Source organism: Sander vitreus, chromosome 17 (genome assembly GCF_031162955.1).
Source record: "Sander vitreus isolate 19-12246 chromosome 17, sanVit1, whole genome shotgun sequence".
Classification (NCBI taxonomy): domain Eukaryota; kingdom Metazoa; phylum Chordata; class Actinopteri; order Perciformes; family Percidae; genus Sander; species Sander vitreus.
This window is the reverse complement of record NC_135871.1, coordinates 5,963,349-5,990,612: the sequence shown is the minus strand read 5'-3', so window position 1 is coordinate 5,990,612 and position 27,264 is coordinate 5,963,349. Positions and strand designations below refer to the sequence as shown.

The 27,264-nt window shown below is 41.6% G+C and overlaps 1 protein-coding gene across 4 annotated transcripts in view; it reads left to right on the top strand.

The window, feature by feature from the left end:
• Window positions 1-744: 744 nt before the first annotated feature.
• rmdn2 (regulator of microtubule dynamics 2) overlaps window positions 745-27,264 on the top strand; it is a 41,064-nt gene continuing 14,544 nt past the window's right edge. Inside the window, exons 1-5 of one of the 4 annotated variants that reach the window (XM_078272905.1) lie at window positions 745-834; window positions 4,825-5,279; window positions 15,411-15,588; window positions 15,704-15,806; window positions 18,019-18,079. In XM_078272905.1, coding sequence (XP_078129031.1) covers window positions 4,834-5,279; window positions 15,411-15,588; window positions 15,704-15,806; window positions 18,019-18,079 — 788 coding nt within the window. In that variant the 5' untranslated portion in view covers window positions 745-834; window positions 4,825-4,833. Of the gene's footprint in view, window positions 835-872; window positions 973-994; window positions 1,095-1,122; window positions 1,362-4,824; window positions 5,280-15,410; window positions 15,589-15,703; window positions 15,807-18,018; window positions 18,080-27,264 lie in introns of those variants that run through there. The other 3 variants (XM_078272904.1, XM_078272907.1, XM_078272906.1) reach the window with 3 other exon arrangements.

The following is a 27,264-nucleotide window of genomic DNA, read 5'->3' as shown; positions in this document are numbered from 1 at the left end:
TTTGGGCTATTACGGCCAAAAAATTTCAGGAGGGCATGCCACCACATCTCCCTACACTACCCCCAAATGTCAGTGTTTCAATCACAAATGAAATGTAGGCGACTTAGAATCCGTGATTTGGTGAGACAAGATATTTTCAATAAAAAGCCTCCTCCTGAACAATCAGTCCCCCTCACTTCTGAAATCATGACTACGCCCTTGGAAATGATTATAATGAGGATTCTCTAGCCTACAGCAGAAGGCCAATTGGGTCAACAACAAAAAAAGGATACACTGCAATGTCAGGAAAGCCATTACAGTCAGTAAGTAGGCTACATGAGGAAGAAGCTATGTACCTCCCAATCCCCCCATGGTAGACAAAAGAGAACAAGTTGGCATTAATAAGAATATACTGTATGTTTCTTGTGTAATATCATCTATAAAATGTTTTAAAACATAGTATTACAGAGTTGGGTCTTCAAAATATAATGATAGGTTCCAAATTTCAAGATCATGTTGAATGTTCATTCATTTCTTTTCTAGACATTTTCAGGGTCCTGAAGCCTTAATCCAGAGAGGTAATGGATAGGTCTGAAATCTATCAAAGATCTGCAGTAACACGCTCAGGCAGACCACACCTAATGGAAATGCAATTTCCTTTTCATTTGACATGCATCAGTTTCGATTGAGGGAGGGGGCACCCAGTGGAAACCCAGTGAAAACACCACACAGATAACGCCTGTGAGCAGCAGTGATGACATACGTTTCCAGTGTTGGAGGTCATAACACGATCAAGCACGATTCATTGATTTTTGCTGGTGATTTTTTTTTTTTCGCCAAACTTATACATAAAACGTAAGTAGGCCTACTTCTTATTGTGAGGTTGGCAGCGATGGAACCCGGAACGTTTCCTTGTTGCGCTTGAACCTACACGGAAGGTTTTGACTGTTACACCAGCTAGCTGTCCCTCCTCCTTCTTACCTGTGCAGTACAGTAAGGGCTTTAATATTGCCAATTTTGTTGTTATTTAGGAATAACATGTTCAGGTATCGAGTTGTTGTGATACTGTATCGCTAAAAGTGAACATTTGAACGCTTTCTAGCCGTTTAACCTTGGTTAGTAACTTTGTTTTGAGTGTTGGTGAACAGTTAACGATAATTAACGTTAACATAATTAGCGAGCTAACTAGCTAACGTTAACGTTACGGCTTAACAATGACAATATGAGGTTAGTAAGTAGGAAGACGCATGCTTGAGACCCCGTCATACATTGAATTTCTCAACGAGTTCCGGCTTTATATAGCTGCTTACTCTCTGACTTTTGGCTTACTCGCTGTGAGATTAGTATGTTGATCCAATTATCTAAGCTAGTTCTTCTTTAACGTAAGTTTGGTTGTTGTCTTTTCGTTAGTCGCTCTTTTATCAGTCGTGTATTACATTAGCCTTCCCTCACCATAGCATTACAGGGACTCTGCACCCGAAGCAGGTCAGAGGTGTTGAGTTCAAGGGTATGGCCACTATACACACATTTAGTCAAAACGTTAAAAACATTCATTCACCTGCTGTTTTTCCTGCTGTATATGTTTTAGTTTTGACGCAGGATGCTCAAATGACAAGAGAGACATATTTTAGCACTTGTGTTGTCCTTGGGTCAAATTTGACCCGTTTAAAAAATAATAATATTACACCAGAACTATGGGTTTCTTTCAACCAAATTGCCCAAATCTAAATAAATAACATGGATGCACGTTGTATTGTATGGAACCCATACAACATTTATCGCAGGTAAAATGAATGATTACTTCCATTGCATTTTGGGTGTTTTATTCAATTTTATAGCATTTTAATTTTTTTTTTTTTAATGGTTTCAAAACAGTTTCCTGACTAAACCTTGACATATACCAGTCTGTCATTCACTCGACATCCTCTGATCTTAACTATTAGTCAAAATAATTCATAATTTCTGCTTTTTTAAACTAAAAAATGAGGTATAATTCCATATAAATTAGCTTTATTGACCATGTAACTTGTTGCTATTAATAGTTATGGCTACTTAGTAACCACAATTACAGCACTTTAGTATAATACTTAACAAAATGTTAAACTGAACACACACACTCGCACACTGGCTAACTTGTAAACCCAATGTTAATTTCACAGAACTACATTTTTACGTTCAAACAAAGTTGAAATGCATTTATTTTAACTAACAATATTAGTTGCTTAGTTGGTGGATAGGATAATAAACAACAGTTGTGTTAATAAATTAATTGTTTCAGTCATTTCTCAAGCAAAAAGGCCAAATATTGGCCTGTGAGGATTTTTTCATTGTTTTGTCGTTGTCAATTGATATATCTTCGGGTTTTGTATCTTTGTTAAGAAAGAACCAGCAATTTGAAGACATCATCTTAGGCTCTGGGAAATTGTAATTGGCATTGTTCTACTATTTTCTGACATGTTACGGCCCCTGGCCATTCACACCAAGAAAAGTGATCCGTTGATTTTCTGCAGGGTGGTGGTAGACTGGGTAAACCCAGCCTGATCTGCCAGCAATTTGATTTCGCCCTGCAGCTCAGGCTGGAAACCTGTACGTTTATCTATCCTGCTTCCGTTACACATTTGCGAGAACCAATCACAAACTGGCTTATCCACCTGGCGCACTATTGGCGGGTTTAACACGATGAGGATAGAGAAGCGACGGCAAGCAGCTTTTTGTTTACATTCAACATGACGGCCACTGAAGCGCAGCAACCCGTGATGCCGCTGTCGCTGCTGTTTTAAAAGATTTCACAGGCACGTTTTCTCTGAAAACGGAACAGAAACTTGCCCTGAAACAATTCCTACAAATGAAGGATGTGTTTGCCTTACTACCAACCAGCTTCTTTTACTACCGACCGACTGCAAAGTACGTCACCCGGATCGTTGGTCTGATTGGTTGAAGGACTATCCAATTGCGTAACTATGCCCGTTGATCACGCCTCTTGTGCAGTAGAAAATACAGAGCAGACTCCCCAGACTAATGTTCAGTCTTCAAAGATTGAGCTTGGTCTGGTGATAGTCAGACTAGCGGCGGGGGGGGGGAGGTGGGTGTCTCAATGAAACGGCCCATTTTATGTGACTTCCTGTTGTGTTCTTAAACCCCCCAACAAAGCACAAGTAGACTTTATATTTCACAATAACCGTTTTCCGTCAGATCGTTTATAGATTTCAACGTTTCCGACCGCACTTGAAGGTAACGTTTTTTCACGGAGAAAGAGAGAAAGAAAAGAGACGAGCGAGACAATAGCCTTGTTGTTGCAGGAAACATTCAGCTATCACACGAACTCCCGGGCAGTTCAGTGCCTGTGTTTAGTTTTTTTTTTTTATTTAGTTTTTTTTTACCCTCAGTGTTTTAAAACTTTTTTTTGTGGCTGCAATAAAGTTAGTGATGTTTACTGTACGGGACTCTCAAACCAGAGCTGAAAACACACTGACAAGTCTAATTGCCGGTTACATGATTGGCCACTGCAGCGTGACGTCGGATTGCGTTACTCCAAAAGTTAAGTCGGTCCACTGCGTTTTTTTGAGTGACGCCCCTGCTGCAACCCCGCCACAGCCGGACCGTCTGTCGGCCGACACAGTCAGTCTGAACACAGCCTTATAGACTAAAAGATTATTTGATCAGTTGCCAAAATAATCGACCAACTAATCGATTATATATGCCCCACATATTTCACATTTCCGTTGTATAATTTCATAAATGTGTATGAAACCAGTAGCTGAAACCTTGTTCTTTCTAGGGCTGAAACGATTCCTCGAATAATTGGATTACAAAAAAATCCTCGATGCAAAATGATTTGCCTCGAAGCTTCGTTAAATCAATGTTACCAACGTTGTATTGCTGACGGAGAGTGTTTCCACACGGATCATTATTATTGTCGCACACCAGACGCTGCCAAGTCTGCGGGCGGCACATGCCAGAGCGTAAATAGTGCGGGGCTAAGAGAAGTGACAGGGCTGGAGAAAACGACAGAAAGTGTCCAAAGTTTGGAATCAGTTAAAACGAGAACTCTGCACAGTGCGTCCACTGAAAAACCGAACTAGCTTACCACAATAATAGCACGACGTCAGTGCTTCAACAGAAAACATTTCTCATCCATTCCACGAAGAGGACCCGACAAAAGTAAATCACGGAGTTGTATGGACGATGAAACTACACCAAACACACCAACTACCGAAAACAAAGACAAGAAAATACGTAGCGGTGATCCCAATTTGATCTAAAGAGCCGACGTGTTGACTATCCCGTCGGAGAAACAGCTGATTGTTGCGCGCCATTTTCTCTCACTCTCTCTCTTCACGGAGAAACAGCTGATCAACGATCTACTAGCATAAGTGTAACAGCGCTCAATCTATTTTAATTTATATATTATATATAAATTAAAACAGATTGAGTATAATTATTTACATATACATATATTTACATATAGGCCTATGTACAGATCAGTCTCAGGATGAAACTTGTAGTTCTGAACGTTAAGTTGCACAGCTTCAGGTAATGTTATATGTTTAATTAATGTATGCCTTAGTGTGAGGTTGATGTCATTTCAGAAAATGTTTTCTTTATGTAATATGGCACTTAAATGCACTTCATATGTTTAGTTTTTTGAGAGATGATGTTGTAAGCAATGTAGGCAACAAAAATTTAGCTTTTTCCGAAAATGTAACCAAACTATTGTTTATTATTGCTCTTCAATAAAGCAAAAGTATTTCTTATCCGATTAATCAATGGAATAATCAGTAGAATACTTGATTACTAAAATAATCGATAGCTGCAGCCCTATTTCTTTCTGTCCGTTCTGTGCAGGCCTGCAGGATGGCCCAGGCAGACAGCAAGGTGCTGGTTCTGGGAACGTTGGCTGGAGTGGCTGGCATTGGCTTGGCTGTGGTGTGTTACCAGGGTTTTAGGTCGAGGCAAAGAGGCTCGTGCCCGGGGTCCTACCTCAACCACACTAATGAACCGAGGACCGGCGTCATGTCGACGGACGGTCCGGGTCTGCCCAGGGGTCAGGCAGAGGTGCTGGAGCGTCTCGAGGCCCTGATCCAGTGCGTGTCCGAGCTAAAGGATGAGATGAAGTCGTTGAAGAATGCCCTGCCGACACTGCCGGACCAAGTCAGAGAGGAGCTGAGGGCCCGCGATGTGGCGCGTCGAGCCAGCCCTCTCCACAGGACCACGCCGACGCGGAGGAAAAGGACTGCCGGCGCCATCGCTGGGGCCACGGCCGGGGGGCGGAGCTCAGAGGAAGCAGAGAGTGAGGGAGGGTGAGTACTTCAAAAGCTGTGAGATTTAATATTCCAGTTCTGTCATCATCTGATGTGAGCATAGTGAGGTAAGACATATGTGAGGATACATTTTTGAGAAATGCATTATGATTGGTATTTTACTCAAAAGTGTATCCTCACTATGCTCACATCAGATTCTTTCAAGTGATCCAATTGTCCAAACTACTTCCTGATTCGATTACATTTCCAATTTGATATAAAGTAGGTTAGGGACATTTCAGTTACAATAGCAATTTTGCTTGGATATAAAAGAGTTTCTTAGACAACTTGTGCTGTAAATTTTACAAGCAAGAAGCAACCCTCAAATGTTTGTTATAATGCACCATGGTTAATGTTTACATTAAGAATCAACCCCCCCATTAACATAACAGGACTAACATGACAGATACATCCACGGTGAAAAGGCATCAGTCATATCATTCAAACAAAGATCGATTTTTAATTAGAGAATCGATTATTTTAACCCAGCCCTAGTCCAAACTCACTTTTGCTGCAACACATTCTGCGGCAATAATGTGTTTTCCACTGAGTTAGCCACAAAAATCATTTTGCGACTCCTTTTCCCTCACCACACACACACACACACACACACACACACACACACACACACACACACACTCTTCACACTTCACCTACCTAAATCCTGTTTTCCCTGTCTGACCATCACTGCACCCTGGTGTGGCAGGCAAAGAGAAAGACACTGAATATCCTGAAACAAGAATATCTGTATCATTCCAACACTTAGTCTTCTGTGTGGCACTGAGTTAGAACAATATTGCAGTGTTTTTCTTTGCCAAAGCAGTATTACAGTAAAATATTTGCTGGATCAGTACCATAAATTGCCTTGAATACAATCAGTGTCCCTAGCTTGTTACATCACTTACAGTAGCAGTCACTTGGGCACTTCTGCCACACCCATGTGTCCAACTCATTATGTTTGTCTGTTATGTTTTGCATTATAAACCAAATATTAATTCAACATGGCAGACCTTGACCTGTTGAAGTGCTAATATTATGCTTTTTGGCTATTGTGTTTTATATATATATATATATATATATATAATCTCCTTTTTGTGCACGTTATAGGTTTACAAAGTGAAAAAGTCCAAAGTCCACCCCAAAGGGACTTACCATCTCCAACAGAAAACACTGTTCACAAACTGCTCCAAACAGCGCTGTTGTAGTCCAAATAGGAACCGCAGCAATGTGTAGTACAACAAAAATATGTTGTTGTTTTTTTTTTAATTAAACCATGTAAACCTATTCTGGTACAACCTCTAAATACAATTATGAACCTGAAGATGAGCATAATATGATCACTTTAAATGCAGCCAGTACTTTGGTTGATCCCATGATCATTCACTTGCCAGAACACCCTGTGCTCAAAATATGGTACCTTCATAACACTTGCCATCTTATTGTACACTGATCACACACTGTTGCATAAATGAATGTATATTTTTGTCCCGATACATGCCACCCTCTACTGCTGTTAGGGAATCCGTAATGCATGTGCATCATGTAAGGGTCTTTCTGTGTCTGAGCTGGCCCCCTGCCCATACACATGCATGAATGCCACAAAAATGATATTATGTTAAGACCTTTGTTGGTTTTTAAATGTATATTAGACCTAACCGAGCGCTAAAGGGCAAGGCTTTTGCTCGCATATGCAAGTAAAAATTGTGTAGAGCACCTTTATTTCAAACACTACTTCAAACAATGTATTCTTAGTTTTACTGCTTTTTAAAATAATAATAAGTACAAATTTTTGGCAAAAAGTCTTTTTGGATCCCGGAGGGTTCACGTGACTTAATCAGAATCTTTAATCTACGAACTACCAATATCAGCGTCAGCCACCAAATGTCACCAGGCTCTTGTCGTTTCTCAATGTAAATAACTCCAGTAGGTAAACACAATACATAAGCAACAGATAAATAAGTCAACAGGTGGCACACTGTAATTTGATGTCAGGTTCATTTCCACTTTAACAGTCTCATCCGATGATCAGTACGTGAATCCAAAATCTCAGGGCCCTCCCTAGTTTACCAGTTAAACTCTGCTGCTCATTTTATGTGCAAAATAATATTCCTGAGTGACAGTATGTACATTTGCCTCAGGTGCTGCAGTGAACAGCAGAGTAATCAAGCACCACATGCCCAGTCATCCACCTCCACCCTCAGCCAGAATGCCTTGAACCCGTGCCAACCTGAGATAACATAAACAACAGATGTTTCTTTTTGAATGGTCTATCATTTTCAATCTCATCTCATGAAAAACAAATGTCAACAGTTAAATGATGAGAATTAATCCAAGGTTTTAAACACGTGATTGTGATTCAGGAACTGTATCAAGTTTGTTTATTGCAGCACAACGACTCGGATGGACGTTTTGTCTGTCACTCGATTACTTAACCTGGATTAACTTTGCTTACTTTGTGTAGGATGTAGAGTGTGTGAAGTGCCAAGAAGACATTATAACACTAAGTGCAGCTGCTTTTACATCCTAACCACACAGTTTTTAGGTGTGCAGTGAGCCTGAGATCAGAGCTGTGCCGCTCCTCCCCATCTCTGTTTCTTTCTTCGCAATGATTAATCAATTGCCTCGGAGCACATTTTTTACAACTATGACAACATAAAGTAGGCAAACTGAATGCATGCTAGACAATGAATCGTCGTTGTGTTTTACCGTCTGTGTCACAAACCACGCAAAGGTTGGGTGGAGTATTTCTGTGTTTGTTTTTTACCAGGAAGAAGCTAACATCAGCTGTTATATAATGTTTAAGATTCTTGAGATTTAGATGCAACCAGGTTGCGAAATTAACTTTTTTGTCCACCAGCCAAATGACTAGTGAATGTACCAGCTGCTTATTAGATTACCATTGTGGTTTTGTTTGGCTGATGACTGAATCCAATCTATCAGCCACATGCATATTTTACCAGCATTTCGCTGGTGGATGGTGCTAATTATGTACCCTGCAACCAGATGCATGTGTCCATAAACGTATATCTTTTGAAAGAGATGAATTACAAACTGCTGTTTATTTGGCAAAATGTGTGACATAGAACCACCATGTAAAGTACAGATATCCTGAGAGTATTGCAGGCCATGTGCCTTTGTTGGCTTTGGAAGTAAGACTGCTCATAGACAGGTAATAACCCCATATTATATGAGCCTTCTTTTATCGTGGATAAACATTTCAGGCCAACCTACTTCTACTTATGTCTCCATCGCCCTCCTCAGTGGCTAAAGGAGCAGATGGAAGTGTAAGAGTGCCCTCTAGCAGATGCGGTTCACAGGGTTTGAGTGGCAGTCGTCGGCCGCATCAAATGCTCTTAATTACAGCGAGGGTTATTATGCTTTAAAAGAAATCGCATCACGCACACACCTCCCATAATTAAAGAGCCTTTCCTGCCGCATTGTTATTTGTATGGGCAGAGGGTTACTGGGAATGGTGCAGTGAAGAAATTCCATCCCCTAAGGAAATGTGTAGAGTTCCCCCCCAGAGGAGCCAGTTACACCCCTAATCATCCTGTTTGTTGAAATCTAAAGCCTTACGAATACATTTAAGATTAGCTAGATTAGTGCGTTTGTTGCTTGGTGCAAAATGTGAGTTTGTAAACATCTCAATTCAACATTTTGCTCCCTCAAAAACTAAAACTGTATACTGTCAGTTATAACAATCAGGAACTGATTTTAATAAATCAGAGAAAAACACCTCGAATGCTATAATTTACTAAACTTACTAAACTGTAAATCATGGCTTTAGTGGCGCTGCAGATTTCCAACAGGGGGCATTGTGCAAGTATGAAGAGGGCTTTCAACAAATCCTACAGCAAGCTCTGCTGCAGACCATGATAGATGCACATCATGAACAGGCAAGGCCTTGTGTTTATACCCTCCTGGAGCGGATTCGTTTTGCAATCTTAATGGTTTTCTAACATTCGTGTTGAAATAAATTTTTTGTAGTTGTATAATTGAAGTTGATTGATTTAAAGAAACCAAAAAGCATTTTTATAAATCAACTTTGTCCTGTATGTTATACAGAGATATTTCAAGTGTGACCAGTGTTGCTAAATTGTCTGATAAGACCGTGTAGCTCCAACCTTAGTCTGTGTAATGATGCATAAAACTTCTGCAGAAATGAATAGAACAATTAGTGTGACATAACTTCAAAATTATAGAGCAGGGTAGAATCGATCAAAACAGTAGGCCCAGCCACTGCAAGGTTGACAGTTCGAGCTGTTTATTCCATTCACTCATGTGTCACAACAGCTTCCTCCAAGCTACCTCTCTGCAGGTAAGGATCAATCACATCAATCACCCCGTCTGCGTGCCAAGCTGTCAGAGGCCTCATTTCAAAGTGTCTTGTAGGAACTTGTAATTCCTTGAGCAGTTCCCACTGAGTTTATTCACATCATGTTGCTGTAGCTCAAAGACATTGCCAATTCTTCTTTTTTCCTCTACCAATGAAACAGCATTTCTGACATTGGATAGTTGTTGATTTAAGCAGGAGTTGTGTTTAGTGACGGGCAAGCCTGATCAACACACACAGAAGTGTTTAGAAAGAGAAAAGGGAGCTCATTGTCTGCGTTGTGATTAGAAGCGTTAGTCTAACTTCCCTGTGATGTCATGGTACATGTTGCTCCGCGGCTGTGTGTATCCATTTATTGAATTGCATACAATGTATACTGTGCACACAGAACAGGCACATTGTCTGATGTGTCCCCATTCACCCTGGCTGGTCTCTGACCCATATCTGTCGAATTTGACTCGGACCACCCACATCTCCCATTCATGTTTGCTTTAATGGCCAACGCTGACTTTTATATGATCCTACAACCTTGAGTGCAAAAGGCTCCTTCATGTACTTCCATCCATCTTCATCTGCTTATCCGGCTTCGGGTCGCGGGGGGAAGCAGCTCCAGCAGGGGCAACCCAAACTTCCCTTTCCCGAGCCACATTAACCAGCCTTGACTGGGGGATCCCAAGGAGTTCACAGGCCAGGGTGGAGATATAGTCTCTCTACCTAGTCCTGGGTCTTCGCCAAGGCCTCCTTTCACCTGAATGTGCCTGGAACACCTCCTCAGGGAGGCACCCAGGAGGCAACCAGATGCCCGAACCACCTCAGCTGGCTCATTTCGACACAAAGGAGCAGCGGCTCTACTCTTGAGCTCCTCACAGATGACTGAGCTTCTCACCCTATCTCTAAGGGAGACGTCAGCCACCCTCCTGAAAAGAAACATTTTGGCCGCTTGTACCCGGGATCTTGTTCTTTTGGTCATCGCCCGAAAGAACAAGATCATGGTAACCATAGGTGAGGGTAGGAACTACTCTCTTTTTCGACGGTGCAATAAAGAGAATGTAATACCGCCCCCGCTGCTCCGATTCTCTGGCAAATCTCCCACTGCATTGTCCCCTCAATCGTGAACAAGCCCCCAAGCTACATGAACTCCTTCACTTGGGGTAAGGACTTATTCCCTTATTCCCGGAGTAGGCACTCCATCGGTTTCCTGCTGAGAACCATGGCCTCAGATTTAGAGGTGCAGATCCTTATCCCAGCCGCTTTCACACTCGACTGCGAACCGATCCTTTATGAACATTTTAGGGGGGAATCAAATGTTGATCTTGCTCCCTAAATAGCTTTCTCCTATTTTCTGTGATACATTAAAGTGGCTATAATCATTGATCTCATAGCATTGTTTTCACCTGCAGAAGGCAGCGGCATGAATGATATGAAAGATTGAATTTTGGATTGGATTGTGTCCTTGGATGCGTGGCTTGACACATCTATTATTGCCATTATTAAAGTAGGCTAAATATTTATTTAGCTCACTTTCATAACCATTACTCTTTTTCTTTCATATTTCTTTTCCAACATGTCCTCTAAACCATACAACAATATAGCTGGTTTAATTTCAGTTTGGTTACGTTTAGACACCAAAACTACTAAGTTAAATTTAGAGAAATATTGTGGTTTGGGCTAAAATCATCTATTATGTTACTTACCTCCTGGTTGTGCACGTGACATAGAACTTAGCGTAGTTCTGTTCCATATTTCCTGAGTTTCATTCTCTGGAAGTCATCTCACCTCCTGTTCAGATGTATTTCTTGCCTGTTTGCCTTTTGGCAAAACTACCAGCCATATGTCATTTTTATACAGCTATTTACGAACCCTTTGTTTCCTCCTCTTGCTATTTTAGATGCAATGTGTTACAACATCCTAAGAATAGAGCTATTTATGGTCGCTCAGTAGAACTAGTGTGATGGCATGAACATGAAAGAGGAATTACTGCATTCATTATTGACGTACAGTGTCGTCATCATCATGTGTTTGTGACAAATGAATTCCCTCGCAGTTTATTCCGCGTTTGTTACTTACCACAACAGAGGAGGGCATAGTGAGAAACCCAGTGATGTTGTCAGCTAGTTGGCCCAGAAGCTGATCAGTTGGGAAATTAGGAGTTAACATCAAAAGAGTTTGTCCCTGCCCAGCCTTTGGGGGGGATAGAGAATAAAAACCTGGACTCTCTCCAGTCAGTCAGCCATTGTTGTAGAGCAGGCTTTCATTGGTCCTGTCGCCACAGCTGCACAGGCTGAATAAGCTGGGCTGCATGTTCCAAGGCCCGGTGATGTTAGGATGGTAACTTGGGTTTGTTTTGAACGGTGTATAGAGAATACCATGGCTAAGCTCTATTGAGAGATCCCTTCGTTGCCTCTTGGGTTCTGTACACTGAATGGCTGATCTCCTCTAGTGAACACACAGCCTGTTGTCTTTCACTTTACCAATTTCTTCGAGGTGTTACAAGGTTGGACACAGCATGGGTAGCATGGCTGGGCAATATATCATATTATGTCGATATCGATATATGAGGCTAGATATAGTCTTAAATTTTGGATATTGTAACATCGTAATGGCATAAGTGTTGTCTTTTCCTGGGTTTAAAGGCTAAAATAATCATAATAATGTGTCCCTTCCATCACGTCTGCACTGTTTCAGCTGACAGTCATTGTCCTGTCTCTCTCTGTTTTATGCGCTTCAGCTGTTTGTCATTGTCTGCATTTCTATTCCATGTGCATCACAAACCAAAGGTTGTTAAACTGTAAATGTTTTTTTTTCTGTTTTTGCGTTTGTGTTTTTTGTTTTTTTGCACGTAAGAACACATCCATTGCACATTTTTCTGCCCTTACAAAGTGAATGTGCCTACAGAAAATAATATAATTTCTTCTCATGTGTGAGTCATAGAAGGGCCTGCTGGTATATTGTACTTAATCAGTGTTGAAATGCTAACGACAATATTTAGACTTGTTCTTTCAGAGCTATGCACTGCTAGTAGCATTGCAAGAACAATAATGGTCCCAATATATATATATATACATTATGTAAACACACACAGTAATTCAAATAGATCCTTAGCTTCTTTTTCTTTCAACTCAAGTGATTCATGAGCGGTGGAATGGCGTGACAGGAACACGCTGATCACTCAGTACTCTGCTGCCTGTCTCTCCAGCTCCACTGAGTAAATAACTGCAGGGAGGGAGGGAAGACGGACTGCTGAATGAATAAAAGGACAAAAGGATGAATGAACTAGGGAATGAATGAATGACACAAGTCCAATAATGTCACTCTCTTGCTGCAGTTAAAAATCAGGCCTGTTGTAAGATTGTGCTCTATAATATGGTGCGGGCAGACAAAAAAAAAAACAGCCAGGGTAAACACACATTCAGATTTCTTTAAGCTGGGGTGTGTTGCCAATTAATGGTTTGAGCCTTGCCTGCACTTTTTAGGATTTACTCAGGGGTTAGTGGAAAGGAGCCAGTTGAGGTGGTTCGGGCATCTGGTAAGGATGCCCCCTGGGCGCCTCCCTAGGGAGGTGTTCCAGGCACGTCCAGCTGGGAGGAGGCCTCGGGGGAGACCCAGGACTAGGTGGAGGGATTATATCTCTAACCTGGCCTGGGAACGCCTCGGGATCCCCCAGTCGGAGCTGGTTAATGTGGCCCGGGAAAGGGAAGTTTGGGGTCCCCTGCTGGAGCTGCTACCCCCGCGACCCGACCCCGGATAAGCGGATGAAGATGGATGGATGGTTAGTGCAAAGAGGGGGATTGTAGAACGACTTTGGCAAACCATCTCAAAATGACGGTATAAATACAGAAAGACATTAAATAAAGATACTGTAAAGTCTGGCTTCTCTTACAGTAATATTGATATTCCCCATGTACTACTAAGATACTGGATGTAAACGAAGTACAATCATGGGTCACAGAGTTCTCACTTTATATCGCTAAATGTCTCAAAATATTGAAACTACGGGCTAATTCCTCCATCAAACTCAGATTAATTGGTTTTTAAAAAGGCAATCTTGAACAATCTTGTTTTTTCATGTTTTATAAAAGGGAGAATACGCAACTTTATAAAGAGGATAAAACGTTGTTTCTTTTACAAATGAAAAGTTAAACAAAGCAGTATAAAGCAATAAAACGCACCTCAGTTTAATAGTCCGGGGTTTTGGCGCCAGAGCCTTTCTCAGGCTGGTATGACTAGTAGCTTATGGTGGCTACTGTTAGCTAATGTTTGCATACTTCAGACATATATTGGTATGCCACCGACATTACTGAGTCAGCTCCCTAATAGTAAGACTCGTATCTACTTTTGCTGCTTTCATACGACGTTGCCATCATCTTGTAATGACCACTTGCGACCACAGTGGCTGCTGTTCAGCAAAAGTTACATAGATTCACTTTAAAACTGCAATAACTAATGTTTTGGCCACTTGTGGGCAGAGAAGACAAGTCATTTGATCCATTGTGTACATGCAAATATTTAATATATCAGCTTTAAACTGATTTATTGTCATATAAACAATGCAACCCTGAATTATCACATCACATTTAAATCACTGAACTTGTTAGCAAACAGTTGCTAATTGATATAAAAAAGTGTTGACTGTAATAGCTGCTTTAAAGCACATTTATTTTCATTTAGATTAGAATACATTTGGTGGTCACAGACAAGATAACATTGTATCCTGTTAAATAGGACAGAATTGCTTCATCTCAGCGCACCATTGCGGCTTCATTTTGTGTTGTTGGCTTTGTCAGACACGGTTTGTTGACAGTTCCTTTTCTCGACTCAAGCAGATCTCTTCAGCTCAAATTCCCACATAATATTCCTGTAATCACAGCACTCTGGGTTGAAGGTGTGTGTTCTGGGGTGGAGTGAGGAAGCAGCCTCCGGCGCGAGGCACCTTTTTGGGTCCACAGTGTTTCTGTCTGTGGCCCGCTCTGACACATCCCTCCAGAACCATGGCTCGCAGCCCAAAATATTCCCTTAACCACCAATGACGCACATGCAGCTGCTGCCAACACTTAATAGAGGCTTTTCATATTTTCACCCTTGTCTTGGTCTTTCATTTTTACCTGTACCATTCATTTATATTTCTTTTCTTTTTTTTTCTCTTTACTGCTGCTTTTTAAGTGTTAAGTGCTTAGGGTGTTTGCACATAACTTACAGTAGTTGAAAGGACACCATAAAACATCTAATGCGAGTGTTGCGTGCTTCACCCTGACAAACTCTGCCTGTTTTCGTGTAAAAGCCTCTAGGGATCCACGTTAAGACGTCGAGTTTTTTTTAACAGCTAGTGGTTATAAACAATTAAGTGACCGGCTTATGTAAACAAAGCCGGTGCCATTTGTGTGTAAACAGGCCGTGAAGATTGATCCTTTTTAATCAGCACCTGGCAAAAAAAAAAACGGCTCGTAAAAATGCTCGTTAAGACGGGAATTTAAATTGATCTGAAAAAACTTCTCAGCTGAGGTGTTTTCGTTCCACCTCACAAGTTAAATATGGTTTAAGATTGAGTTACTGGCACACACGCCATCGTCTTGTGATCCCGGGAAACTGGCAACATGTAGACTGTTTAATGACACCTACTTTGACACATCTTGCTGCTGGCAGGATGGAGACAGTCTGGTCTGGTGTTTGGAGCCACTTAGGTATTCAGTTCACCTTTCTCATCCACATCGGTAAAGTTTAATTGCACACGCTGACAGCAAACTGAAGATACCTTTTTTATTCTACCAACACTTTGTGCCCTGTTTGTTTGTGCTTTTCAGGTATATGACTGCACTGACAGACTCGGAGGAAGAAGAGCTAAGTGATGCAGAACAGAGGGATGAAGAGAAACCGGCAGACAAGCTAAGTGTCCTCCTGGCGAGAATCGACAGTTTACATCAGGGCTCTGAGTCTGACAAAAGGGGAAGTCTCGACCTCCTGTTAGAGCACAGAGAGGAGGTGTGTTAAATTTGTCGTTGACTCTTGAATACATTCAAAAAAGATGATGATAGATGAGTAATCCTGTAGCTCAATACAGAACAGTGTGTTTTAACACGTTGATGTACTTCTGCAGTTTGGACAGAACTCAACGTTTCTGTGGCGGCTCATCCGAGCTTACTGTGATGTTCATGACGTCAGCTCCACTCTGGAGGAGAAGAAGACCCATGCAGCAACTGGTAATCTACTAAGCTTTGTGTTGTACCTCATTCGCCACACATTCCCACTCTGGATGTGAGGTGCTGTAACGTCATAACCACAGCTGCTATACTGGCCAAAACCCAAATGCCAGTGTCTCATCTGGAAATCCTAAATCCATGCAAGTCTGTTTTCCTGCCAAGACTTTAGTGACTTAGTTTGAGTTGTCCACTCCCACTAAATGATCAGAAATAGGGATGTTAATGATTAACTGTTTAACAGTTGACCGACAATTAGAATTTTGACCGATTAATGCATTCCATTGACTTCCATTCATTTTGACGTCACTTTGACAGCGAATAACTGTACATCTGAAGCGTTTAAAGACTCTATTTGTCCATTGTTTATTTCTAAAGAAACACGACAATGTATAAAAGGCTCCATTACCTTGTATCTCACGTTATGGCTCCGTGGCAGACGTTTTTATAAAAATAGGCTAACGATTGTGTCATAACCACGCAACTTACTGTCGCATAGTAGAGGAATTACCGTGTAGTTACCGTGCGTTTCGCCTCACCGAGAAGCAGTTTCGCCTCACATTAGCTGTTTTTAAGTTTAATTACTAATGTTAACTAGCATTTTAGTTAGCAATAATTAGCCTGTGTCTATGTTATGTCATTACATATACCTACGCTCTCCGTCTCTGCAATATTCGGAATGATTGACTTATCATTTTTTGTGCTGGTGATTTTTCCTTTGGGGCTGGCTAAAACCTCTTTGGGGGGGCACCAAAAGTTCCTCTAAGCAGGAAAAACCCTGCAGTACAGTACTCGTCCTGCCACAGCATCCACATCATGGTTATTAATCCAATGTTTGTCCTTGTTATTACATTGAAATGTCTGGCTGTTGTGTTGGAAAGAGCATTGTACATCAATCAATTGGGCTGTCCCAGATGAGCTTCATTTGAGAAACATTGTGAAATATATTATTTGGTTGTCAATCAAAAACAATGCTCCTCGATTGCACTTAGAGACAAGTCCACTGACGGCAGATTCAGCAGCAGCATCAAAAGGCTGTAAGTGTAAGAAAGGGCCAAAATCTCACAGTGTGACTTCAAACCAACCGATCGGAATACAATGAGAAGTGACACACAATTCTCTGCAAGCTAACATGATGTTACTGCTAAGAACATACTGTGTTCATCTCAAACTCACTTTGCAAAATTGGCATTTCATGTTGCCCACTTTGCCGTAGCAGCAACCAGGTCCACAATCGCTTCCTATTCTTCCAGCCCCCGTTTGCGTTTCACCGCTGAGGATGTCCCCCCCCGTGATCGTCCGCTCCGGCCGCTGCCTGCTCCGGCCGGTCTGATTGCCTGCTACGGCAGCTACCCGCTCCGGCCCCCGTTGCTGCCCGCTGCTGCCCGCTGGTCAAACTAACCTGTACGGCGGGCTGCAGCAACCTCTTATTTTCGAACATTCATCTCTTCACCGCCCCCCGAGGGCAGGTGGTCTACGAAATGTCCCGGTAGATTTTATTTATTTTTTTGTCCCACTTCGCCGCAGAGTCCATCTGTAATAATACATGCAAAAACAAACATCCCCGCCCCCACACTCACATCTTCTTCTTCTTCTTCTTCTTCTTTTTCTTCTTCTTCTACTGCAGGAATGATTCACATCGGCCCTATTTTGACATCGGAACAATACCGATGTGTAAAAACAATGACCATATCGGCCGATACTATATCAGCGGCCGATATATCATGCAGACCATAATGCTTTTCATTTTTTAAATCTCAAACAGAGGCTGTTTTGTGATTGTACTGAAGTTCAGACTGGATTGACCTGTTTTCTAATCAATGTGCCTCTAATCAAAGCCAGGTGCTTCCTGCAAAGGCACCTGTGTCAAAGCATTTGACATTGTTAAAGATGGGGATATTTAAAGCAACAGGGCATCATACTTGACATTCATTGAGATATTAATAGAGCAGCTGGAGTGTTGAAGGATTAAAACTGAACTCTCTCCTTGGATTGCATTTCATGTCACTTGTGTTTTTATCGCTTTAATCCGGTGCCCGGTAATGTTTTCTTGATTTATGTTTATCCTGTTGTGTTTTCTCACACCCATTGACTCTACTAATCCACGCTCTCTTATTTATTGTCGTGTGAGAACGTCATGGGGTGAATTGCGCGTGTTGAATTTGTGTTCCAAGGGAGCGTCACTATCTATTGTCTGTCTTTTCTTTCCTCTTAGGGAAGAAAGTCGGTGAGGAGGCAGTGAGCCTGAACCCCACATGTGCTGAAAGTCATCAGTGGTAGGTTTGAGTTGTTTCCTTCCTTCCGCATTCAAAAGCTACTGATCAGCTTGGACCGATCAGTCTCCCCGAGTTGGTCTAAAAAGTGCCTCGGAACACACCGAAGCGACGAGACATAATGCGTCTACATAACAGCAGGCTAATCTGTATTGTCGCCCAAAAATGAAAACCGGCAGCTGATTGGACGAACGTGTCACATGGGTCTGGTTTCTCTGCAAATTCAAAGACAGACTGTCATGGCGGTTTGTTCAGAATACGATCTCATATTGTACTAAAATAGTTCACCGAAACGTGTTTCTGAAAACATTTTAAATGAGAAATAGGCCGTGCAGTTGCTGAATCTGTCTTAATTTCAGATCGACAAAGGTCACTTTAAAAGATTTTCTACTCTGGTCATGCTCATCCTGCTCCTCGTTTCCGGGTTAGCACTCTACCAATCAGATTGGTCATTTGAGTCCGACTGCCGGCAGTGCCCGCCTTCCGATTCAACGTGTCAAATCGGCCAAAATGAAGGCTGACGGCCCCTCAGACGGACGACGGCACAGAACAGACTCGAGTCACTGATCTCGCCAGACTGTCCGACGGCCGATTATCGGCTTGGTGTGTCTCGGGCTTTAAGGTACTTCCCCCCCTGATGAGAGGTGTTGGGAAGGGGGGGGGTCTGTGCTTTTGAGTGACGTCTCGGCCTGGAGCAGGCATCGCATTTTTTTTGGGCAATTTTAGCAAATGTAACTTGAATAATTCCACAGGAACATCGCAGAAAACCCACAGGGGTAAAAGACAGTGAATTAAATTCTGTCGGTTTACTGTTTGGACCAAACCCACACAGAATGGAATATGCAAAGAAAAAGTGCATCTTTTGTCAAATGAAGGAATGCAGTAGTGTTTTTTAAGCAGAGCATTGCTGCATGCTTGTGAGATAATAGTAGCTTACCCCCAAATATCTCCTTCCTGCAGATCAGGCCCTCATCCACCTGATAGCATCACATGCAGTTTGAGGAATGTAAACACGCCCTAGGGTTAACTTTGCTCAGATAGACTGGCAGTTACACTGGAATACTCTGTTGCTGTTCCTTTAGGTTGATGGTTGCTTCACAGGACGAGCTGTACATATTTAGTGCTTGGCGTTATGCTGGTGATACATTTGGCGCCAAGGCATTGTGGGTTTGTGTCCAGCTCATAACATTTGTCTGCATTTCATGCCCTACACGTATTCTCGTGGCTGTGATGTATTGTCTGACTTGTCCCACAGAAACTTCATTTTTGTTGCATCTGTCTGATGCTAGTGGACATTTCAAAATGGCTGATAATTCTCTCTCTGAGTGGCCCTTAGTATGACATGAAGTTAAGGGGAATTTTGCCGCCGTAGGTGATTCTCAGACAAAGGAAACCGGGAGAACCTCTTCTCTGCTTGTATACCTCCCCGGTTGCTCTGTGACTCAGGGAAAAATCCCCTTTGCTTTTAATTAGTTGTGCAGAGTGGGCCTGATGGCATGAATCCCGTTTGTATTTGTGCAGGCCCCAGTGGTGCATTCCTCATCTGCTCATGTAAAAACTTGACTGCTGATCATACACGGAATTCATGGCTGGAATAGAGAGAAGATTGCACCAGATGCAGCTCTCAGATCAGTCTGCAACGGCAAAGTCTTTTTGGAATGCAGCTACAACAAAATGATACAAAGCCCTTTTTATTTGGCTTTGCCCAACTCCTTTCAACATTGAGCTCTGCGCAAATATAATGTCCATACAGTAAACAGTGTCCTGTGTTTGCTTATTTTTAAAATACTAATAGTTCCCCCAATGTGCACATTTGTTACCATGAATTCCCTGAATCAGTGTACTGTGTAATTGAGATCTTGCGGTTACTTTCTGTACACGCGTGTGTCGTTTTCTCATGAAAAACAGACCCAAACTGCCTGCTCAAGCCAGCAGCACTGTTTGCTCTGTTCGTTAGGGAATAATTAGCATTAGCTCATGCACATACCGCTGCACTCACGGCATCAAGTGAAATAGAAGGCTGTGTTTGTTTGGTTAATTAAGAGCAACAGTTTTAAAAAAGCTTAATTCTTAATCCTATATCCACTAATGGAATTTGAGAGGTCCTTAAACTGAGCAGAAACGCCATCTAAATTGAATGGACAGGGCAAAGTTGCACTTTGAGAAGGGAGGAGGCAGGGACTGGGGACGGTGCCAGGCTGTGTTGCAAGTAAGTTTATGTCTGAGGTAACTGTTTACTTAGTGTGCCGATGCCGTGAGAAAACTTGTCACCTGTTTTCCTGAATGCCGCCCAGCTTGTTGTAATTTGGCAGATGTTGTTGAGGCGCGCTGTCAGTCAGTTCCTGCTCTGCCACTGAAACTACTTTATATAGACTTCTTGGCATAGCCCAAGTGAATGGATGGCTTTTTTTTTTTTTACCTTTCCATTGCCTACCCTCGTTTAACTCTATTGAAGTGTTGTTTGAATGAGTTCACATAAATGCAAAATAATCTTTTCAATGTGAAAGATCTAAAAATTATTTTTTACCTTTTTTTTTTTTTTTTTTTTGTGGAAAAATACTCTGGTGCAATTGGTGCAACACAATATATGTCATAATTGAAATGTTAGATTTGATCACCGACACATAAACAGTATAGTAATAGAACTACAGTAGGCTGTGTACTGTAAGTTTCAGAATCAGCTTTATTGGCCAAGTGTGTACACATACAAGGAATTTGACGTTTCCGTTGCTCCCAATGTACATACACAGAAATAGACATACAGCAAAAAACTACAACAGCAACAGCTGTCGATCTTCTCGACCCACCAGCTTGATGAGAAAATGAAAGACGGGGCCACAGTGTCCTCATTTGTCCCTGCACGAAGGGAACTGTTGTTGGATGCACTGTAACTAACACAACTGTTGTTGTAATATGTTCATTGTACACAGTTAACCATAATTGTTTACAACCTCTGCTCATTATGTGTTATGATAACTAAAACAAGGCCTGCTGGCTCATTTGTAGTCGGCCAAAATCCTAGCAACGCAGGTATAATTGGATGGCTGCTCACCAAAACCTTTATTCTGAAACTTGGAAGTGTTTTAAGTTTGATGACAGACAAACTCTGTCATGTTAAATCAGTTTTACACATCTCCAATTAGCGTCTGTTTATGACCTACCTGAATATTAAAGTTTAGAACAAATTATACAGTAACAAATCCCACCAAATGAGTTTTACAATATTTTATTTGTATTTGTTAAAGGCAAAATATGTATCAAACCATTAAGGTGCTGCAGAGACGTCCCGACCTACAAATCCTATACATATTCATTTTTTTTTGGTACAGATCCTCGCAAAAGTCACACTAATCATTTTAAAGTTTTTAATTTAAATATTTTTTAATGAAAATGAGAATAATGATACAAAAATGATCATTCCCTCCAATATCGTACATTATATCGCAATATCAGTCAAAAATAATCGCAATTAGAGATTTTCCTCATATCGTGCAGCCCTACTAACAAAGCTAATTCCTCCCTTCAATGGCTCCCCCTAAAGCGTGATTTATGGTTCTGCAGAAGCTTCACGCAGAGCTTTCGCTGTAGCCTACGTAAGTGGCATGAAGTTTATACTTGTGCGTCAAACTCTTAAAGAAAATAGCAGGGCCGGCATGTGTGTGTGCGTGGGGAGTGTGTGGTAGAGCGAGTGAGAGAGTGACGGCGATTAGCTTCGGAGCGAGTAGCGACTCTAGAGGCGTAGTGAGAGAAACAAAGTGTCTCCCCTGTTCTTTCTGACCACGGTGGGAAATCTGGAGCAGGAAAGTTTACCCTCTACTTGATTTCATTTTGTTTATGGAGAAGGAGAACCAAGAAATGAGTTGGGGGAAATGCAACGTTACCAAGCCACGTGCTTCGGCGCGACATGTAGTTACATTTTTCGGGAGGTGCACGTCCAGATCCGGCGTAGGGTACGTGTCTCCACATACCTATGTTTGTAGCCACGTTGCCGATTTAACGCAGAAGCATAAATCGGCCTTTATGCAGCAGAGAAAGGACTACATTTTCAGGGACACAATCAGTGTATACTCCGTACTCATCAGTATCCCATAATTCATTTTGCAACAGCCAAAATTAGCTTTGGACTAGACAGTCCTTTTTGGGGAGGAGGAGCAGGTTCAGCCTGGCCTGCAGGTCCTCTGAAGGAACCCTCCTTCATGGGCTGTGCTCCTGTAAAGACCCAGCCTGTGAACTGGGACTCAGCTCATTTCATCATTACACACAGCTATTCCATATTGGGAACCGTAACAGCCAATAATCCATCACACATTGTAACTTGTAGTTTACATCACACCAGGGCTATTATAGTAAACTAAAATGAAAATAAGTAGTGAAAAATAATTTTAGTAAACTGAAAGTAAATAAAAAGAAAAATCATTCAAGGTAAACTAAAACTAAACTAAAACTATATTGTAAAAATGAACGCAAATTGTTTTAGGTTTTTTTTTTTTTTTTATATATAGAAATTGAACGTACTTGACATTGACATTCCAGGAGATGGCACTGTTTCACATCGGACACTAAAGTAGAGCCGAGATTAAACATTAAACATCATGGCTATTTACTACAGTTCTCCAACCATGTATTTTGTGTGTATGTAGCTACATAATTCTGGTTCATAATTACACTTGGCCCTGACAAAAACAAACTGAGACTACTGTAGAACTAAAACCAAATATATAAAAACGAAATCTTTCTAAAAAAAACTGAAACTAAACTCAAACTAGCAAACGCGCTAAAAACTAACCTAAACTAAAATGAAATTCGAAAGTCAAAACTAAAATAAAATAAAAAAAAGAATTGAACATTCTAAACTATAGTAACCCTGCATCACACACGGTGTACATTACACGTCGCATGCTAGTTAGAACTAAACACAAATTACAGCTCAGGCTGAGGCTGAGGGGAATGCAATTCATTTTGCAGGTAGTTGGTTATAAACCGCAGTATTGACAAAGTGATCATCTTCACACCACATTGCAGCATGCTGCAGAATGATTCTGTAAATATGTCTGCCTCTCATTTCATGTTGTCCAAATTAGCATACAACAAGAGTAGGAAAGATCGAAAACAATAACGAGGCTAATATTATTAAGGGGTCTACTGTATCTGAAACATCTGGGATGACGGCCTCATTTTATTTTTGCCCGAAAGCAGCATTTAATAGATATATCTGTATCAACACATACAGGTTTAAGTAACAAATGACCAGATTTAAGGGCTCCTAATTAAAGGTGCTGCAATATGAAAACAGCAAAAACTGATATATCATCAGAATTTTGAATATTGGTTTTGGCATCTGCCTCAAAATTCCAGTGTTGTGTCCATATTCACAAAAGTTTATATTAAAATACAGGTTAAATGGCAGTGAAGCTCATTCTGTGAGTTTGTATTTATTTGTATAGCACCTATTCAATGCCCATAGCGAAAGATCTCAGACTAGAACCAGGGATTACACCAAATAACCCAAAGCTTTTACATATAAATCACTGTTGATGTGCAGCGACAAGTTGCAATACATTTGCAAACCTCAAAACCTTTCTGAGCCTTTACATTAGCCGTTTGAGGATCTGAAGTGATGAATGGATGTGATGTCCGTATAACAGTCATCACTTCGCAAGAGATTAGGCATACTTTCCCACTTTGTCATGCACGAAATCTCTGTACTTTTTCCCAGGAGAGGCAGATGAGGCCTCTTTTGAAGTTGGATGTGTATTGAGGCACTCAAAGAGCACCATTGAGATGCATACTGTCAGCATCTCCACTGCTCTCCACACTGTGACTATTCTTTTTATTTATTTATTTTTTTGCAGTGCATCTCAGAGGACACACCTCCAACTCTCTCGTCTCAGGTTTCGTTCTTCAAAAACACTCCAGTAATGTGTAGCCGTCATGTCTGCCATAGAGCTTTCTAGTAAACCCGTTTATAAAACAGAGCTGATGTGTGGAACACAAGTGCGATCTTGTGAAATATGTTTTTTTTTTTTTTTGTCTATGGGTGTATGAATGTGTGTGGGTATGCATACAGTATGCTTGCGTTGGATTACATAAAGGGCTGGGTATCGTTCAAAAATGTTCAATACCAATACTGCGACTTCGATACCAGTTCCTAAACAATACTTTTTTCTTACTTACCTAAGTGCTACTTTTTATAAAACAAAAAGAAAATGCAAAATCAGATCTTTTTATGTATTTTTTTAGCTCCTACGTGAGCCCAGTCTCTGTGTAACGTAGAGTGTTTTCCTGCGTGTCTCTGCGACTTGTAACTTTAGACAGCCAATCACAAACCTTATTAGATCTTGGTAGAAGCATGCTGCATGCCTTTTGGCTCACTGGCGCTGATGAGATTTACTCCTTATCTTTTGAAATTCAGTATTGAATGACGAGGCATTTTTCGATACTCGATACTTCAGTGGTAATTTGGTCGGTGCCTAAATGTATTGAATTCGGTACCCAGCCCTAGTTACATAGGGGTCATTCGTGACAGCGAGTGTGAAGTCCTATTTGTATAGTCTCTTTAGGCTGACGGCAACAAGTTGTGATTGCATTCTTGTATCGCCGGCTTTGTTTATAGGTGCGTTTTCAACGATCCCACCGTGTGAATGCAGCCCGTGTAAATCCCTGGCTGTAGGGCCTCTCTGATTGTACAAAGGCCTGTGGATTAAGCAGGGAGCCTGTGACAGTGCCAGTCAGAGGAGGGGGGGAGAGGATGGCGTCCTCTAGAAAGACAACTTTAATTTCAAACACGTGCCTCTGTTTGTCGCAGCCATCGTGCGTGTCACCGTGGCAGCATTGTGCTCTGTTCCCAGTAGCCGTGGAAACCCTGTGTGTGTGCATAAACTCCAGACCTCACTGTTTCTCTGGTTCATCGCTATTGGAACACTTGACACGTGGCTGCAAATCCCACCAACCCCCCATGGAAAGAAAACCCCATCAGCTCATTTTGTCACGGAAATGTATATCAGCGCACTTCACACATTGTCTCGCACAGGTTGTCCTTGAATTCCTGCTCCTGTTTCTGTGCAAGTTTTAGCCTGGCGCCCTGCCTGGCCCTCTCTGTCTTGAATGAGCTCTCTATGTTTGGATTTGAAGGCTGAAATCAATCTGCTGTTTCCACCAAGCTGACACTTAGGCCTTTTGTTTTTGGCCAGTAGTGTGGGGGAATTTCACTGAGCCGTGCTAAAAAGGCGCACTAACTTTGCACAATTAAGTGTTCTGTCCTCCTCTCATCTTCCCCCTGTCATGTCTTGCTGCCGCCCACCTTTCCTGCTCTTCTTGATATTTCCCTTTTCTGGCCTTAGACAGTCGGGGAGAGATAGTATTTCAACTCAGTGAGGAAAGGGTAAACAGCAGCAGGTTGGCCCTGAGGCGAGGCACACCTCTCTACCCCTTCACACATCCCATCTCCTTATATACTTCTCTCCGCCTCTGCATTGAAGGCCTGGTGCTGTTTTAACACAACAACAATAGATATGTTGCGTAAGACCAAAACCCACACTCCACCTACAGCATGGCACATAAAATCGGTCGGATTTAGAGGTCATTTTCACACCTATAACACGTCCTGGTCTCAGAAATAAAAGAGCGCCACATTTATAATATCTAGGGGTTTTCCCATTTTGCTTTAGTGTTTCTAATATTTTAGAAGGCAATCAATCTGAGCAGCTGACCGACAGTGAGTGAAGGAGAGAGAGAGAGAGAGATGATGATGATGATGATGATGGTTGTTACACACACAATGAGCAACATACGGTCATAATAGGTTATGTATTTGACAGTTATCGTCCCTGAAATCATATAAAAGTCCATAGATGTTGTGCAAGGTTGAATTTGCAGGCTAGTAAATGTACGTTGCTTTGGTTCACTTCGTATGTTTGGTTCGGATCGCGTTCTCACCTGAAGTGCACCGAACTCTAGTTCACTTGGAAGCGAACCGAGATCGGCGTTTTCAAGCGGACCAGAGTTCAGTTGTTTGGTCCTCACCAGAGTTCGAATGAGCTTTCACACCGCCCCAAACCAATTGGACTATCTGATGCAACGCTCCAGGGTTTGCTTTAAACAGACCAAACAGCTCAGGTGTGAAAGCAACCTGAGATTCTTATTTTTGGAAGAAAGAAAGAAGCACAGGCTGAGGATGAGCTGTGACATTATCACAAATGCAAACTCCCCCTAGTGAACTGTGCAGGGGGAAAGTCCAGGTGGCGAGATGAGCCAACGCTATTACCTGCAGCCGCAATCATGAGCAGCTCTCCCACTGGCACTCTCGGGTCCACATACTTCCCAGTAAACACTGCCAGAATTCCTACATGCTGAACAATGTTAGAGCTAGCCAATCAGAGACAAGTCAAAATGTCTTGCGGTAGCCTGGATGTTGAGCAATCTCTCCAACAGCCCTAACCTGAGCATTTATGATTACTATTCCACTCTGGTATGCTGCTCTGGCCGCTCTCATCTCACCACCAGCAAGATGCAAGATGTATCGCATTTAATCACATCAGCGTATTACAGCATGCTTGTTGAGAGAGAGAGAGAGATTAGTGAATTCTGAGCATAACTCCTGAAGAAAGATTGCATTTAGCTGGGCTCATTAGTGTATAATTGACTGGTTGGATGGCACATTGCATTGTGGGTGATGTCAAGAAGTTAATAGAAGCTAGGACTACTTCTTTTTTATTAGTATAAATATGTTATAATTAGAGCAGGATGTTGCATAAGTAACGATCATTTTTTTACTAGCAATTTGCTGAATAATCGTTACTGTCCAAAAATATTGAACAATGGCTGTCACAAGTCCCTACATTTTTACGTTTTCCTTCATTCCTAAGTCTGCACATTGCTTGTTTTGTTCAAAAAACCTAAATATATTCAATTTACAGTGATATGTAAAAGAAAAAAAAGCAGCAACTCCTCACATTTAAGAAGCTGCTACCAGCTAATCCTTTGGCATTTTTGCTTTATACATTTGTAAGTGATTAATACCTTATGAAATTGTTGTCAATTAATTTTCTGTTGAGTGACAAATAATTAATTTTACTAATTGTTTCAGCTATTCTATTGCATTACTGCAAGTGTTAACAAGGCTATGAGTTTACAGCCGTGCTAGCAGCTCTGTGAGGCGGTGTGGCAGGTAATGTTTACCATGTTCAACA